The sequence below is a fragment of the Capricornis sumatraensis genome, chromosome 18 (assembly GCF_032405125.1).
Source record: "Capricornis sumatraensis isolate serow.1 chromosome 18, serow.2, whole genome shotgun sequence".
In the NCBI taxonomy this organism is placed as follows: domain Eukaryota; kingdom Metazoa; phylum Chordata; class Mammalia; order Artiodactyla; family Bovidae; genus Capricornis; species Capricornis sumatraensis.
The window spans coordinates 10924474-10942703 of record NC_091086.1 but is presented as its reverse complement, the minus strand read 5'-3'; the positions used below and the strand labels follow the sequence as shown (position 1 = coordinate 10942703).

Here is an 18230-nt window from a genome sequence, read left to right as displayed (position 1 = left end):
ATACTTCCCATTGATTTCTTAAAATATCGGAGATGCATTTGCTGTTATCAGAAGACATGAAAGGTTTTTGTTTGGGGTGTTCCATCCCTCTTCTTCCTCTGTGCCCACAGCAGCCTGTACTACCGCTCAAGGTGCTTCCTACACCACCCGTCAATGATCAATTTACTTTTCAGTCTCTCCCTAGACTCTGAGTCGCTTCATTGCTGCACCCCACATGCCTGACTCAGAGCTAGAAACGAAGCTGAGCCAGGCAGGGCAATTCTTCCTGCGGCAGGAGTGTGTCATGACCTCACAGGTGGAGACCTAACCAGATTAACTGAGTCTCCACGGTTTGAGCACCACCCAGCAGTTCTTAGGAAACAGGATGACCTGCCATCCGTGGAATTTTGGGGGCTCTAGTGGGTGTTCTCGCTTCAGGTCCTGTGACTGGAGACCGCAGGAAAACTGAGATTGGTCTCTCCCAGCCCTGAGCCTGCACCAGGCTGCTAGCTGCGGATCTAGAGAATTGTTTGTATGGAGATCCTAGGTCTGGTTGACTTTGTCTTCCACTAGTTTGGGTTTCTGTAACACTGAACAAAGTGAGCTTTTCTCTATCAAATCATGTAGTTAACATAAACTGTCAGAGATGCTTTTATCATATAAAGGCTTTCATTTTGTTATTCTTCCCATTTAGATGCAGATGTTGGACAAATTTCCCATGGAAGGAGGACAGAAGGACCCCAAACAGCGGATCATTCCCTTTCTCCCGGGTGAGTGAGGCGTGTGCTCTCAGATGGGGCCTCTAGGCTCTCATACAGCTCTTGGATCGCTCCCCTCTTTGTCCCTGTCCACTGTCCCAGTGACCAGACCTTGGTCTTTTGTAGAACTCATTGCTTAAGAATTTTGGTTTTGGAGTTAGATGCTACGCCATTTACTAGCTCTGTGACCTTAGGCAAGACATTTGCCTCTGGGATCCTCAGTTTCTCCCATCTCTGGGAGTAGGGACTTAACTGGCTGTCCAGCGATTAAGACTCTATGCTTCCACTGCAGGAGGCACGGGTTCAATCCCTGGTTGGGGAACTAAGATTCCACATGCCACGTGGCAAAGCCTCCTAAAATAAATTGATAATAAAATTAAAGGAATATTTCCAGCTCATGTAGTCTGTGTAGTGAATGGCACCTATTTTAACAGCTTCTGTTAAAATATCTGTTTTCTGTTGTGCATAACAAATCACTACCCGTTTAGCAGCTTAAAATGACACCCACTTATTGTCTCACAGCTCTGCTGGTCCGAAGTCCAGGCAGGCTTAGCCTGCTTCTCTGTTTAGCGTTTTAAAAGACCAAAGTCAGGGTCTTGACTGGGCTGGCCAGTTACCTGGAGGATTTAGGGAAGAATCCCTCCCGGCCTTATTTAGGTTGTTGGCAGAACTCGGTTCCTTGCAGCTGTCGAACCTAGATGCCTGTTTCCTTCCTGGCTATCTGCTGGGAACTCAGCTTCCAGATGCTGCCTGTATTCCTCATCCACCTTCAGGCTGGCAACAGGGCATGGAATCTCTCCTGAGCTCGGAATCTCTCTGACTTCCCCCGCCTGCCACCAGTGGGGAAAGTTGTCTGCGTTTAAAGCCTCATGGGATTACCTTGTACCCACTTGGCTAATCCAGGATAATCTCCTTCTCTTGAAGTGAACTGAGGCATACCATGTAACATGATCCTAGGAGGGAGATCCCACTCTGTTGACAGGTGCTGAGATTGAGAAGAAATATCTTTGGGAGCCATTTAGGAAATTCTGCCTGCCTGCCCGCCTACCACAGCCACCAAGCACCTTTTAAGGGCCAGGCTTAATGCAGCCATCACTGGTTCCTGCTCTCAGTACATCCCCCCCCCCCACCCCCGCAAATTTTTTTTACCAAAGAAATAGCATCAGGGCTTCAACTCATAAAAATGAGCTACCCAAGCCAGTGTTACAGCTTCCAGTAATAATAGCTACCATTTAGATGTCTGCTGTGGGCCAGTCACTGGGCTAAGTGCTTTTGTTAGCTCGTTTAGTCCTTAGAACAACTCAGCAGGGCAGACATTACTATGCCCATTTCACAGATGAGGAAATGAAGACTGAGAGAAATTATGATCTCTTGCACAAATGGCAGAGCTGGGATTCAGACACAGGTATGGCAGGCTCTAAACTTTATGCCTGAAAGTCACACACTGCAGGTTCAAATCCCAGTGTCCCTAATCATCCACTCTCTTCTCTTGGGTAAGTTACTTAAGCACACACAGTTTCATTTCTACACTTGCACATCGGAGATCATAATGGTACGTAAATGATAAAGTTGTGAGGATTAGGTAAGTGCCAGGTGTGTAGCTAGCAACAAGTAAGCACTTACTACTACCTTTGTGTACAGATGATCAGCAAATTGACAGTCACCCTAAATCACAGATATTTGGAGCTAGACTGGCCCTTAGTCTTCCCCAGTAGCTCAGATGGTAAAGCGTCTCCCTACAATGCGGGAGACCCAGATTCAATCCCTGGGTCAGGAAGATCTCCTGGAGAAGGAAATGGCAACCCACTCCAGTACTCTTGCCTGGAAAATCCCATGGATGGAGGAGCCTGGTAGGCTACAATCCATGGGGTCGCAAAGAATCAGACATGACTGAGTGACTTCACTTTCCTGGCCCTTCAGTCTTTTTCATTTTGAGGGGACAGGCGGGCCAAGCACCAAGATGAGGAGACTCTGAGTCACCCAGGAGCTCATTCTCCCCTCTCCCATTCCAAGATCCTGCTATCAGCATATCATTGTGTTCTTTCAAATATTGTCATTGTTGAGTGAATTTAGAGACAGGGTAGATGTATTTGCCAGGCCCCCATTTACTGGGAACATTGTTTACCTAAAAAAATTAATGTTTTTAGTTCTTCCACGGGGAAAGAACACTGGAATTTTTTCCTCTATTGGAGATAACCCAGTGTGCCAGCTGCAGGAGTCAAATCTCAGCACCCAAACACGTGCTTTGGAGTCCAGTGGACCAAGTCCCGTGACCTCCAGCAGACAACATCTCCCACCACTGAGCCCCAGTTTCCTCATCTGTAAAATGGAACAGTGACCCCTGCTTCATAAGCTTCACTCCCTGGCACATAGAAGGTTCTCAGTAAAGGCAGAAACAGGGGCGGGGACATTCGTTTGGAATTTCTGGGTATTTTGTATCATGGAATCCTGCTTAAGTGATCCATCTGGATATTCAAGTTGAAATGGGCTCTGAATGTATATTTTTCTTCAAGACAGGAAAGGAAAGCCGTGAGTTAGAACTCTGCTGGATGAAAGGCAAAACCAGCTCTGGAAAAACTTCCCAGAACAGGGAAGAACTTGAGCCGACCCTCTCCCCAGCCCCTGAAAGCTTTCGTGGTTACGTAATCCTTATCCACCCACGAGTGCATGGAGATGCCGTTCTCAGGGACTCCGCTCCATTGTCCCTGCTCAGGAGACCCACTTGCAGCTTGAAGAGGTCCCGCTGGGCCCCAGGACCCCTGGAGCATCCTTTACCAGCCCACCTCTTAGCTTTTCCTCGAGGCCAAGGCCAAGGGCAGGGACGGGTGGTCCCCCACTCCGAGGGGTCAGTTTTCTGCCAAGACTGCCACGTCAGCAGAACAAAAGCAAGTTTCTTGTTAGCACAAAGGCGGGGGAGGGGAGGGGAGAACAGGCCTGTGCAATTTTCCATCCCAGCAAGAGCTGAGGAAAGCCAACTTGGCAGAGGATGTGGCTTGAAAAATAAGAATTACAGTTTGGCCTTTCTCCACTATGGAAAACAAAAGCTTGCTCGTTCCCACCAAAGGCTCGTCTCTCCTCTGAGAACCCTTTCCATTCCAGCAAGCCTGGCCTGCCTGGGAGGGCTGGGTGCAGGCTCGCTTGCCTTCCTTCCCCACAACTCGCACAGAAACACGTGGACGCAGGCGCAGGCCGGGGGTGCGGCCCCACCAGCCTTTCGCCCAGAGGCACCAGCCAAGGGGGTGCTTGCCACGCAGTTCTGCCCCCGAGCCTGAGCGGCAGTCCGGCTCTGCTGGGGATAAATGATAAGGGAGCCTGTCAGTGACAGGTCTTAAGAAACCAAGTTGGGAGTTGCAGAAAAGACATGCCCTTCCTAGTGGACTGTCAGGCAGTATCCTGTAACCTTTTCTTTTTTTCCCAAGTAATTGCCCTTTTTTAAGCACCTAGCAAGGGCCAAGCCCAGAGCCCGTGCGTCTTGGAGATTACTAAGACATAGGGGCGGTTCTCCCTTTTTGCAGATGAAGAGACTGAGGCTCCAGCAGGTAAATGCATTTTCCAAGGCAGCACAGGAAGGAAGAGGACCCTCTGGGATTGGCCTGGGGGGCGTTGCTTGTCACCCCAGAGCCTCTGTGTGTCTCCCCAGCACGTGCTAATCCTGCCCTGGGGCTTCCTGCCCCCTGTGTTGGGCAGGGCCCCTGACAGGAGCCCAGAGACTGGTCCCACTAAGGCCTGAGTTCTCTGTCCTCTCCCAGCCCCTGCAGGCAGGCCTCAGGCAGATTCTCTTGGGGGTGGTGGCTCCGGGGTGGCCTGTGCTGTGCCCGCAGGCCAGGGCTTGCACCACGCCCGCTGTAAGTCACAGCCTTCTCAGTCAGCCTGTACACCCCACTCTGCCCGCTTCCTCTCATTTTATAGAAGGGGAAATTATACCAAACCAAGAGCAACATGTTTTTGATAGGGACTCCTCCTCCCATTTTGAGAAATGGATTAGAGGCAGGAAGCGTTTGCCCTGTGGGATTTCTCTTTACAGGCACGCTTTTTAAATAAAAAAAAAAAAGCTTAGGCCTCTCCTAGAAATCCTGATCTTCAGGTGGTCCCACCCGTGAGGGCAGTAATTTGATTATCACTGTGACTAGGGCTGGGATGGAAACAGGAAGGCCAGCGGCCTTCTCTGGATTGGAGGCCAAGGGTGCAAGCCTCCTGCAGGGCAGGGGCCCTGTTCCCCTATTGGGAAACATCGACTGTCAAGTGTCAAGAAGGCAGGCCCCCAGCACCCTGCACACGGGGCTCACGCAGAGCCTGCATCTCGGGAGTAAATGAGGGAATGCCGTCAGCTCTAGGGAGGCCAGGTTGAAAACCCCTTCTCATTTCCCTGCATAATTTCCCTTCTTCGTTTTAAATGACGTGAGCATTTTGATTCCAGAAATAATCAGTGTTTAGGGTAGGGACTTTGGGAAAAGTATAAAGAAGAACACAAGAAGGCTTTGTCTTCCACCCTCAGAGACAAGCACTTTGAACTGTGGTGCGTTTTCCTCTAGATTTTTTTCTCCCTTCTAACAGGTGTTGTATATCAGAAATTTGACTGATTCGTCAGAATTAAGCCCATCACCACTATAAAGAAAGGAAATCTTCGTTATTAAGGAATTTCATCTCCTTGTGGGTTTTTTAATTGATGGAAATGAACAAAGAAAGGATGACTATTAGGTCAATCATATCTACCTAATTTCCCGATTGTGCCCTTTTGCCCAAGATCAAGTTGTCCGATTATTTTACATGTGGCCTTAAGCATATGGCTTCTTTGGGTGCAAATCTCCTGACCACCTTAGATAGCAAATCTTCAACAGTCAAGAGGCTGTTTTCCGTTATCCCTTCTGATCCTGCCCTATGACGAAATTCTTCATGGACCTTTCCTGCCGTCTTGTCCCTGCTCACCCAAGCGTGACCCAGGCAGACGGCAGTCCCTCCAGTGCCATTTCTCCTCGCCCTGCCAGCTTCATGACCCAAATTTGTCTCCATGACCCGCCTCCTCGGATGAGAAGTAGGTGAAGTTCCCAGTAGGTCTTTGCACTCTGCTGTCTGGAGGACTGTGGCCTGCCCGTGCTGTCCTCTTTGAGCCCTGGAGACCCCCTGGTCACCCTGCATAGGCATGGTGTGGGAGCTTGTCCCCTTCTCCCCCTCTTTGGCCCTCCTTGCTGTCTGATTTCTGATTTCGCCTGCCCCCTGCCTGTGTGGCGTGGGCACACTGTCTGGATCTTCAGTGTATGAGCCTTACCACCATCTCCCCATGAGAAGCGGCAAATCAGAGGGAACCCACTGATTTGCGTGAAACAAACCTCACCTGTAACATTTCAGCCTCTTGGATATTTCCCAAGACCCTTGGTGGCACCATTTATATACTTACCTTTGCCCGTGACCCACATCCTCTGCCTCTGTGTCACATTGGAGGCTCTGGTATCACACCCCAGCACTCAGGTGTCACCAAGCAAGTAGTGAGGGGACCTTCTGTTGGTGTTTGGTGGGGCGGGCGGGCGGGGGGGGGCATGGAGCCTCTCCTACCACACTGACTGGGGAAGGGATGGGAGGGATTTGTCATCCTGGCAGATGGGGGGGAGGCATGGAACCTCTGCTACCACACTGACTGGGGAAGGGATGGGAGGGATTTGTCGTCCTGGCAGGTAGAGTCCACCTTCGTACACTGGTCAGGCGTGAGTGAGCGCCATGTGGCAGGGGCGCAGAATTGACTAACCCCAGGCAATCCCTATTTGGGCAGAGCCCCATGACTAGAAGGAAGGGAGAAGAGCAGGCAGATCATCAGTGTGATGTGTGCAATTAGAGAGAGACAGGAACTCTTTTTTCTTTCTTCTTGAAGTGTGGTTGATTTAAAATGTGTTAATTTCTACTATACAGAGAGTGACTCAGTTCTACATATATATGTTTTTTCATATTCTCTTCCGTTACAGTTTATCATCGGATATTGACTATAGTTCCCTGTGCTGTGCAGTAGGACCTTGTTGTTTATCCATCCTTTATGTATTAGTCTGCTCTGCTAATCCCAAACTCCCGATCCACCCCCACCCCTTGGCAACCGCAAGTCTGTTCTGAGAGACACAGGAACTCATAACCCATTTGAAGTGGGTAAGAGTTTCCCAGCAGGGATAGTGGCGAGGTTGGACGGGGAAGGTATTCCAGGAAGAGGGAAGGGCGCAGGACTATGAGAGAGCAGAGCACACCGGGGAAACGTCAGGTGAGAGCAGGAAATATACAAAGGAAGAGGAGGGAAGGAGGCTGAGCTGTTGGCTGAGGGCACATCTGAGTGTTCACTGAACCGCTCACACGGTCTGAGAATGTTATATTTAGACAGCGGACCTCTGATCATCAGGTCTTCCTTGCTTCCAGTCTCCCTTATCTCACCAAAACTTAACCACTAAGTCCCACTCCGTCACACCCTTGTACTAGAGCTGTGGACAGGGTTTTGGGGGACCAGGCATGGGGTCATCCAAACCCTGTGGATGAGCAGCAGCGGGTTTTGATGGCAGCCAAGAATTTAGGGACCACTTCCCAGCTAGTGCAGTGGTAAAGAATCTACCTGCCCAGTGCAGGAGACCCAAGAGACAAGGGTTCAATCCCTAGGTCGGGAAGATCCCCTGGAGTAGGAAATGGCAACCCATTCCAGTATTCCTAGCTAGAAAATCCATGGACAGGGGAGCCTGACGGGCTACTGTCCATGAGGCCCCAAAGAGCCTGGCATGACCGAGCGCACGCGCACGCACGCACACCAGAGGCGGGCACGTCCTCATCCTCCCCAGCTGCTGAGAGCTTGTCACCGCTGCCTCTCAACACTGTACGCACGCTTGTCCTCCGCAGGCAAAATTCTCTTCCGACGAAGCCACATTCGGGACGTGGCGGTCAAGCGCCTGATACCAATAGACGAATACTGTAAGGTAAGTCTGAGAAATTCCAGTACTTCCTGTCTCTTGTCTTCCCCTTGGATAGTTTTTTTTTCCCCCTTCTCTTTTTCTGACTAAAGGATGCCCATTGTGCAAGATCTGTACAGGTGAAAGAAACGTAAAGAAATTAGAATGATCCTTCAATTCAAAGGCAACAATCGTGAAGGTTTTTACATATTTCCTTTCTTTTTGTGTGCCTTTCATTATGACTTTGAGACCATCCCATATGTGTTATTTTTGTCACTCTTTCTCTTTTCTTTTGCATTATAAGAATTTCCTGTGCTATTAAAAAATCTCCTTGAACCTGCTTTTAGTGGCTTCATAGTATTCCATTGTGCGTGAATGTTCTAGAAGTTATTCAGCCAGCTCCTGTTGTTGGACAGTGCAGCTGGCTTCCAGTCCCTTGAATGTTCTCAACCACATGGAGCCTGTCTGCCTTTTGCTTTTATTTCGTTTGATTTGAGGTTGTGGTTGCGAAAGAAGCCTATTTTTCTTTTATTTAGCTTCCCTAATTTTTAGTATTTGTTTCTCTGACTCAAAATCACTAGCAGTTTGATTGGAGAAGGGTGGGAACAGCAAAAACTGCCTTAATAATGGAGCGGTGACCTATTTCTCCCCCGAAGCTCAGGAGCAAAGCAAGTATGTTTGTGCTCTCCACCTCTGTTTTGTGTTTTCTGGGAGACTGTGGCTGGTGTAAGCAGGCAAGAAAAATAAATACAGGGAATACAGATTAGAAAGAAAGAAGGAGGGATTTCCCTAGTGGTCCAGTGGTAGGAAGTCCATACTTCCAGTGCTTAGGTTCAATCCCTGATCAGGAAACTAGGATCCCACATACTGTGCGGCATGGCCAAATGAAAGGAAGAAAGAAGTAAAACTGCCTTGATTCACAGATGACATGTTTCTACTATAGAAAATCATAAGTGAAGTGAAGTCGCTCAGTTGTGTCCAACTCTTTGTGACCCCATGGACTGTAGCCTACCAGGCTCCTCCATCCATGGGATTTCCAGGCAAGAATATTGGGAGTGGGTTCCCATTTCCTTCTCTAGGAGATCTTCCCAACCCAGGGATTGAACCCAGGTCTCCCACATTGTAGGCAGATGCGTTACTGTCTGAGCCACCAGGGAAGTTCTCATAGAAAATCATAAGGGATCCACAAAAAAATCCTGCAGAAACTAATCAATGAACTTAGTAAGATTATAGGCTACAAGACAACTATTTTAAAAATCAATTATATTTCTATACACTAGAAGTGAAAATCCCAAAAATGAAATTAGGAAAATAATTCCACCTACAATAACATCAAAAAGAATGAAGTAATTAGGAATAAATTTAATACAAAGAAATACCAAGTTTATACACTGTAACACTGGTTTTTTTGCACTGTTTATACACTGCAAAACATTGTTGAGAGAAATTAAAGAAACTAGTGGAGAGACATTGCATACTCATGGATTGGAAGACTCGATAGTGTTAAAATGGCAGATCTCCCCCAGTTGATCTACATACAGAGTCAGTATAAACTCTGCCAAAGTCATAGTAGGCTTTTTTGTAGAAATGAACAAGCTGATTCTAAAGTATATGGGGAAGTACAAAGGGCTCAGAATAGCCAAAACAATTTTGGAAAAAAAGAAAAAGAACGAAATTGTGCTACCCATTTTCCAAACTTCTTATGAAGCCGCAGGAATCAAGACGGTGGTACAGGCAATAAGGAAAGGCGCATGGACCAGGGGAAGAGAACTGAGTCAGTAAGTAAACGCTTCAGGTTTATACTCAGTTGATTTTCAGCACAAATACCAAGAAATTCAATGGACAAGGGTAGTGTAGTCTTTTAACAAATGATGGGATCATGGGATATTCATATGCAAAAAAAATTTTTTTTAATTAAATTGGACCCTGAGCTCACACCCATGATTAAAAAATCAAGTCAAAAGCTCCAGCTTAAGTCAAAGACCTAGATATAAAGGCTAAAACTATACAACTTCTGGAAGAAAGCACATAAGAGAATCTTCATGACTTTGGTTTAGGCAAGGAGTTCATAGATACAGCACCAAAAGACAAGAAGTGATATGCTGGACCTCATTAAACTTATACATTTCTGTGCTTCGAAAGATGCCATGAAGGAAAGGAGAAGACATGCCGCAGATAGGAGAAAATATTTGTAAGTCATATCTGAGAAGGGACTTGTGTTACGACTATATGAAGAGCTCTTACAACCTCAAAATAAAAAGACAGCCAGGTCAAGGCTTCCTTGGTGGTCCAGAGGTTGGGGCTCCAAGCTTCCACTGCAGGGGACACAGGTTCAGTCCCTGATCAGGGAACTAAGATTCCTCATGCCGTGCAGTGTGGTCAAAAATATTAAATACATATATAAATAAGTAAATAGTTTTTTTTTTTTTAAGACAGCCAGTTTAACAATAGACAAAATATTGAATAGAAATTTCATCCATGGAGACATACGATGCTTATTAAGCACATGAAAAGTTGTTCAACATCATGAGTCATTAGGGCAACATGAAATAAAAGCATCATAAGATGTCAACACAGCGCCCCAAATGCCTGTAATCAACAAGGCACACAAGACCAAAAGCTGGTGAGGATGTGGAGCAATGAGCTCCTCATTCTGTTAGGTAAGTGGCTGAATCACATGGCAAGTGGTATCTTAGTTCCCCAGCCAGGGATCAAACCCACACTGCCTGCATTGGAAGCACGCAGTTTCAACCACCACGCAGCCAGGAACATATGAGGGAATCTACTTTGGAAAACAGTTTCGGCAGGTCTTCCAAAGTAAAATTTACCACCTAGCTACTCTCAGGGGTCTACTCACGAGAAGCAAACACTCCTATCCACACAGAGACTTGGATGCAGTTGTTCATCATAGCATTAATTCATAATAGCCCCAAAGTGGAAGCAATCTCTATGTCTGTCATCTGCTGAACAGATAAAGAAAATGTTCAGTAGGCATTCAGTAGAATATTATTCGACAGTGCAGTGCTGATCAGTGCTGCAAAATGAATGACTCTCAGAAACCTTCTATGCAGAAGAAGCCAAATGCAAAAGGCCACATATTATATGATTCCATTTACATGAAATGTGCAGAAAAGGCAAATTTAGAGAAAGCAGGTCAGTGGTTTCCTGGGCCATGGGGCAGTGAAAATGGAGATTGACTGCAGATGAGGTTGGTGGAATTTTTGAGGTGATGGAAAAGTTCTAAAACTAGAATGCGGTGATGATTGCCCAACTCTATAATTTGAATTTGAATCATTGAATTGTACACTTACAATGGGTGAGTTTTATGGTGCATAAATTTTACTTCAGTAAGTCTATTGAAAAATTTGAAGGGGGACAGTGTGGGGACAGATGCCCCTCTCTTGGCAGGAGATGTCACGAAAGAGCAGAAACTCACTTCTGATTGGGCATCTGCTCTTTATCAGACATAACCTTGTTTTGTCCCTCCAGTAACTTTGAGGAGGAGGTTTTCTTTTTCCCTTTGTGCTAATGAGAAAATGGAGACCCAGTAAAGTCACTTGCAGTAACAGTGTTGGAGGCTTTGAGAGTTAAACCCGAGCCTTCTAAGACTCAGCACTCACATACCACTTATCGCCTCTCTAAGAAAGTACTTGGCCACCTGATGCGAAGAGCTGACTCACTGGAAAAGATCCTGATGCTGGGAAAGATTGAGGGCAGGAGGAGAAGGGGACAACAGAGGATGAGACAGTTGAATGGCATCACTGACTCAATGGTCATGAGTTTGAGCAAGCTCAGGGAGATGGTGAAGGACAGGGCGGCCTGGCGTGCTGCAGTCCATGGGGTCACAAAGAGTTGGACACAATTGAGCAACTGAACAACAACAACAAGAAAGTACAAATTCAAGAGGCTGAAATAGTCAAGCACATGTTTCATAAAAATAGACTGTTCCCTCTCCTAAGGATGCCTTTAAAAGGGATGGGGATGAGGGGCAGGGCCAGTCTCTCAGGCACAAAGAAACCACTTCTGCCTCCCAGATCTCAGAGGAAAATTCAGATCTTCCTCTCTTTGTCCTTTTCCAAATCTCTAGAGCCTAAAATTCCTTTGTCCAGGCCCTGCTGGCAGAAATTTCGTACTCTGGAGTCATCTTAGCCAACTGGCAAGTTCTACCTGGTACCCAGAAAGTATTCCCTCTCAGCCCGTACGTATTCTCCTGCTTCTTTCCCAGCCCACCCAATTTCTCTCCAGAGTCACACCTTCCTCTCACACCTGGGGTTCCCTGAACCCCTGGACACTTGATTTAGAAGAGGAAGTATAAAATCCTGGAGGAGTAACAGACAGGGGCAGCTGCCTGCACCTGCTCTGCTTGGAGCAGTCCAGAGATCACGAATTGACCTGGATTAACCATAGGGGAGAAACTGCTTATGTTACATGAGCCACGTAGAAGTTACCGCCCCACCTATTAATGCAGCATAAGAAAGGGAGCAGATATCTGGGGGGTTTGGTTGGCCAGATTCCCTGAACTTGGCTTCAAGGACACTGCCCTCCTGGAAGGAGATGAAACCTTATGGCTTTTATCACAAGGGCTGTGATGTCTTTTAGAGACTGCATAGACCTTTCTGTAACATTTGGGCTCTGTTATTGACATCGTTGTGAGCTGACGTAAGCCAATTTGATCTGTCTCTGTTTTAACATTATTTTGGTAGAAATTGGGCAGTTTCCAATAGATGAAGATGGAAGAGGGCTGTAGATGTCCCTAAAACTAACTACCAGCTAGAAAGTAACTTGCTGCTCTATTAGACCTGTTATAAAGTTTCTGTGATTAACACAATATGCTGTCAGCACAAGGATAGACTAACCATCGCAACAGAATAGAGAACCCCAAAACAGATCCATGTATATTTGGACACTTTGATACTAACAAAAGCAGCTTTGTAGATCATTGAGGAAAGGCAGGATTCCTCAGTAAATGGATGTCCATATTGGAAACAAACAAAAAGGATAACTCCTGCCTCACACTACACATATAATCGTTTCCAAGTACATTAAAGACTTAAATGTAAGAGGCAATTATGAAAGATTTTAGAAAATAAAAATAGGAAAATTCCTCATAATCTCAAGGTATTGAGGGACTTCTAAAGACACAAAAAGTTCCAAGTGTAAAAAGATTGATTTATCGGACTACATGAAGTTCAAGAACTTCTGTTCATCAGAAGACACAGTGGAAACAAGACTCAGCCAGATCCTGCCCCACACACAAGCATTTGTTATCGAGCAGTTCCCTAAACAGCTTCTCGAGTTGTTCTGTAAACTCGGTGAAATACCAGCTGTCTTGTCTGACACCACTTTGCATGAAAGTTTTCTGAAAACAGATGCAATGATATCGTAGTGGCAGGATCAGCTAATCCTAACCATGGCGCGACAGTAAAATCTTCAGGAAGAGGCCGAACACGGAGGATTCAGAATCCAAGAGCCAGGACACCATGTCGAAGGGTGTTTAATGCTGGGCTCAGCACGTTCTGTTCATGCAAGGGCCATCCCTCATTTTACCAGTGAAGAAAATTATTGCTGACAACTGTTAGGCTAGTGGGTAGAGGCTGTGGTTGGTCAGAGGGGGATATACCTGAAGCCCCAAAGTTGCCTTTTCTGAAGTGAGAACTTGTGATTAGAGTCTGTTACTTGCTGAAGTGTTCATTCCTGATGAAGGTCCTTCAGATATGAACTCACCATTATTAGAGAATAGGTTACCCTAACACACACATGTATTCCTATGAGTTTGTGAGTGTGTATGCTCATGCCATAGTACTTGATTTTTTTATCTTATTCAAGGGTAATTGACTCACAGTGTTGTGTTAATATCTGCTGTGCAGCAAAATGGCTCAGTTATGCACATGTGTGTTATTTTCATAGTTTTCCATTATGGTTTATGGGCTTCCCTGGTGGCTCAGACGGTAAAGCGTCTGCCTACGAGGCAGGAGACCCAGGTTCTATCCCTGGGTGGGGCAGATCCCCTGGAGAAGGAAATGGCAACCCACTCCAGCACTCTTGCCTGGAAAATCCCATGGACAGAGGAGCCTGATAGGCTACAGTCCACGGGGTTGCGAAGAGTCGGACGCGACGAGTGGGACACGACTGAGCAACTTCACTTCACTTCACTTCCATTATGGTTTATTGCAGGATGTTGACTATAGTTCCCCATGCTACCCAGTAGGAGCTTGTTATTTAACCATCCTGTATATAATAGTCTGTATCTGCTGATCCCTAACTCCCGATCTGTCCCTCCCCCACTCCCTCTGCTGTGCTGTAGGCAGTGTGGAGACTTCCCTGGCGGCTCAGATGGTAAAGAATCTGCCTCTAATGCAGGAGACCCAGGTTCCAGTGCTGGGTTGGGAAGATCCTCTGGAGAAGGGAATGGCTACCCACTCCCGTATTCTTGCCTGGAGAATTCTATGGACAGAGGAGGCTGGCAGGCTACAGTCCAGGGGGTCACAAAGAGTTGACCACACTGAGCGACTAACAACAACAACGTAGGCAGTGTAGCAACAGTGTTTATCAGTCTCTAGTCCCTTGAGACCTCACCTGAAGGTTCTTACCATACTCAACCACCTGTATTACCATTAATATTTTTCTTTATTCACTTTTTTAACTTTTTAAAGAATATATATATTTTAGAGGAAATTTTATATCACAATCATAATATAAAACTGATTTCACTTTCCCCAAAAGTAAAAATTAAATCAGTGATACAACAGCAACAAGAAATATTTTTAAATCTAGCCAGCTGCTGTTACCTACTGTTGGAGGAAGGTCTGCAAAGCCTGGGGCATGTTCGTGGGAAGCAAGTTGGGAAGTACTTTCTTCTAGGAATTTTATAGTTTCAGTCTTATGTTTAAGTCTTTAGTCCATTTTGAGTTGGTTTTTGTGCATGGTATAAGATAAGGGCGCAATTTCATTTTTTTTGCATATGGGTATCAGTTTCCCCAGTGCCATTTGTTTAAGAGATTGTCCTGTCCCTGTATGTATTTTTGGCGCCTTTGTTGAGGATCACTTAACCACATGCATGGCTTTATTTAAGGACTCGTGGCAATGATCTCGTGGAAATGACACCAAAAGTCAGGCAACAGAAACAAAACTAAAGAAGTGGGAATACATCAAACTAAAATACTTCTGCACTACAAAGTATGCAACCTATAGAGTAAAAAGGCAGGCTGCTGCTGCTGCTGCTAAGTCGTTTCAGCTGTGTCCAACTCTGTGCGACCCCTGAGACGGCAGCCCACCAGGCTCCCCCATCCCTGGGATTCTCCAGGCAAGAACACTGGAGTGAGTTGCCATTTCCTTCTCCAATGCGTGAAGGTGAAAAGTGAAAGTGAAGTCGTTCAGTCATGTCGGCTACCAGATGGAAAATCACATATTTGCAAATCACATATCTGATAAGGGGTTAATCCCCCAAATATGTAAAGAACTCATACATCTCAATAAACAAAAAGAGCTAATAGCCCAATTTTTAAATAGGCTAATGGCTTGAATTTCTCCAGAGAAGTTACACAAGTGACCGATAGGTAGATGAAAAGTTGCTCAGTGACACTAATCATCAGGGAAATGCAGATCAAAACCACAATATAATATAACCTCACATCTGTCAGAATGGCTGGTATCAAAAACAACGGCAACAAGACAGCATGCTGATGAGGATACAGGGAAGTTGGAAGCCTCGCAAACTGTGCTGGAGTGCAAAGTGCAGCCGCTATGGAAAACAGTATGGAGGGTCCTCAAAAAATTAAAAATAGAGCTATCGTGTAGTCAGGCAATCCTATTTCTGGGTATTTGTCAAAGGAATTGGAATCGGGGATCTGAAAGCGGTATCAGCACACCCATGTTCATTGCAGCACTGTTGACCATTGCCAAGATGTAGAAGCAACCTAAACGTGGCCTGTACTTACAATAGGATACTATTCAGCATGCAAAGAAGAAATCCAGCAATTCACAGCAACAGGGGTAAACCTGAAGCCCGTTATCCTAAGCGGAATAAGCCAGTCACAGAAAGATCAAATACTGTATGGTTCCACTTACTTGAGACATCTGAAACAGTCAGATTTGTAGAATCAAAGAGTGAAATGGTTGGGACTTCCCTGGCCCTCCAGTGGCTAAGACTCCAGCACTTCCAATGCTGGGAGCACGGTTTCTATAAACCCTGGTTGGGGAGCTAAGATCCTGAATGCTGCAGGGCGAGACCTAGAAAGAGAAGACGAGAAACACTAGTTTCCAGGGGCTGGTGGGGAGGGAAAAGTGAGGAGTTAGGAATCAATAGAGAAGGCAATGGCACCCCACTCCAGTACGCTTGCCTGGAACATCCCATGGACAGAGGAGCCTGGTGGGCTGCAGTCCATAGGGTCGCTAAGAGTCGGGCACGACTGAGCGACTTCCCTTTCACTTTTCACTTTCATGCATTGGAGAAGGAAATGGCAACCCACTCCAACGTTCTTGCCTGGAGAATCCCAGGGACGGCGGAGCCTGGTGGGCTGCCCTCTGTGGGGTCGCACAGAGTCGGACATGACTGAAGCGACTTAGCAGCAGCAGCATAAGGTTTCAGTCAAGCAAGATGAATCAGCTCTAGAAATCTGCTGTACGGCAGCCAACAGTACTGTGCTGTGCACTTAAAAGTTTGTTGAAGACAAACCCTCTCTCTCTAGCTGAGGCATTGTTACTGAACTGAATCACCTTGCTGACTCTAAAGTCACCCCTGGAAGCAAGCAGCACACTGTTGTTCTTGGTACAGTCCAGGGGGCCACAGGGTTAACCCCATGTTCATCAAGCAGCTCGTGTATGATAAACACTTGCTCACTTGTTCTGTAACACAAGTAACCCTCCAGGTAGGGAGTTACTTATTTCCATGTTGCAGACGGGCAGACTGAAGCTCAGAGGTGCTAGAATGTGGCCAGCGCAGACCCAGGACCTGTCTGACGTTACACAGACAAGCAGGACTTGCTCGCCTCACCTCTCCTGTGCCCTATGTCCAGTAGCCACATCTATCCATTCCACGGGGAACAGAACCAGAGTTTTCCTGGAACTGTGGTTCTCTGTCATTACTGACCAAACACGAGATGATTCTGGGGTATTTCAGAAGCAGAACTGTTGCTGTGCCCCGGGTCATGTTTGGAGCCGCCCTTTATGAGTGACTTGGGTTTATTTTATGCTTCGCGGGTTTGGCTGGGCTTTTCCCTCCTTAGGAATTGCTCAGAAACAGACAAGAATGTGGTCTTGTCTTCTGTGGGCCTCATTGTCCCTTCTTCACGGGTCCTTTGGGGTCTCTGCCCATTTTAGCAGACAGGCCCCCCTCCAGGCAGAGACTGTGGCCACCTCCAGGCCTCATCCTCATTTATGCTGCAGATACTTTGGACCAGATATCAAGGCCCTCTCGGCACTGCCAAAGCATCTAGGGAAGGTACAGGAGGAAACCCTCTGTAGATTTGAGGTAGAGGAGCTGGAGTCAGCTCCTTTGGCCCCCACGTGGCCTAGTTAACCTCCCCAGAACCTCCATTTCCCCATCTCTAGAGTGGGCCAGCCCTCTCAGGATGATATGGCATGATGCAGACAGATGTATTTAAGGAGTCGTCAAGTGCTGAGCCCACAGAAAGGGAATGTTGTGTTTGCAGTCTGGGGGGAGCCACAAGATTTCTGCCCACGAGGCAGCCAGGACACACCACAGTCCAGCATAATAGGATCAGCTCCTTCATTATGTGGTTCCAGTTGCAAGAACTGCAGGATTTCAGAGGAAAGAGCGACCCACAGGGAGCCCCAGGACAGCATGAAAATAAATACTGTTCCAAACCAGAAAGAGAAGGGGGTCAGAAATGCGAGGTGGGGGGGTGGGATCCATTTGCTCCCTCTTGAGCTCTCTGCCTCCGGCCTGGATAAGGCTGGCCCCGGACAGTTGCTGCAGGGCAGAAGATACTTACGCAAGGCTAATAAAAAATATCAGTGAGTCACAGATACCAGGCCCTTCAAGTCAGCATCCTTTATCCTTGTATCCTTATCCATTGTAGAAAGTTGACAGTGACCAGGGAAGGCACACTGCTAAAACATGTCCACCCACTTCTCCACTTTGGGCTGGGTCAGGTCATACATCAGGAGAAGGGAGGTGACTTAAAGTCAGAGCCTGATTCAAAGGTCCTGTTGGATCAGCAACCCACTTGAATCTCAAGGGGTAAATAAACAAAATGTGTCATATACATACAATGGAATACCATCTAGCCTTGAAAAGGAAGGAGATTCTGACGCACACTGCAGAGAATGTGGATGAACCTTGAGCTCGTGATGCTAAGTGAACCAGCCAGTCGTAAGAAGACGCGTACTGTGGGATTGCCCTCATATGAATGAGGTACCTGCTGTAGTCAGATCCATACAGGCAGAAGGTGAAACGGCGGTGCCCGGTCAGGAGGGAGTGGAGAGCTGTTATTTGATGGGCGCAGGGGTGCAGACTCCCAGGATGAGAAGAGGCCTGTGGATGGCTGGTGGTGATGGTCCCACCACAGCGTGACTGTTCTCAGTGCCACTCAAAATGATGCACATGTGAAAATGATCAAGATGG

At 46.8% G+C, this 18230-nt stretch overlaps 1 protein-coding gene across 1 annotated transcript in view; it reads left to right on the top strand.

Annotated features, from left to right (window-relative positions):
- Window positions 1-18230, top strand: part of SH3PXD2B (SH3 and PX domains 2B) — a 116394-nt gene that overhangs the window by 50751 nt on the left and 47413 nt on the right. The window contains exons 3-4 of the mRNA XM_068990633.1: window positions 674-749; window positions 7596-7672. Of these exons, the coding sequence (XP_068846734.1) occupies window positions 674-749; window positions 7596-7672 (153 nt within the window). The remainder of the gene's footprint in view (window positions 1-673; window positions 750-7595; window positions 7673-18230) is intronic.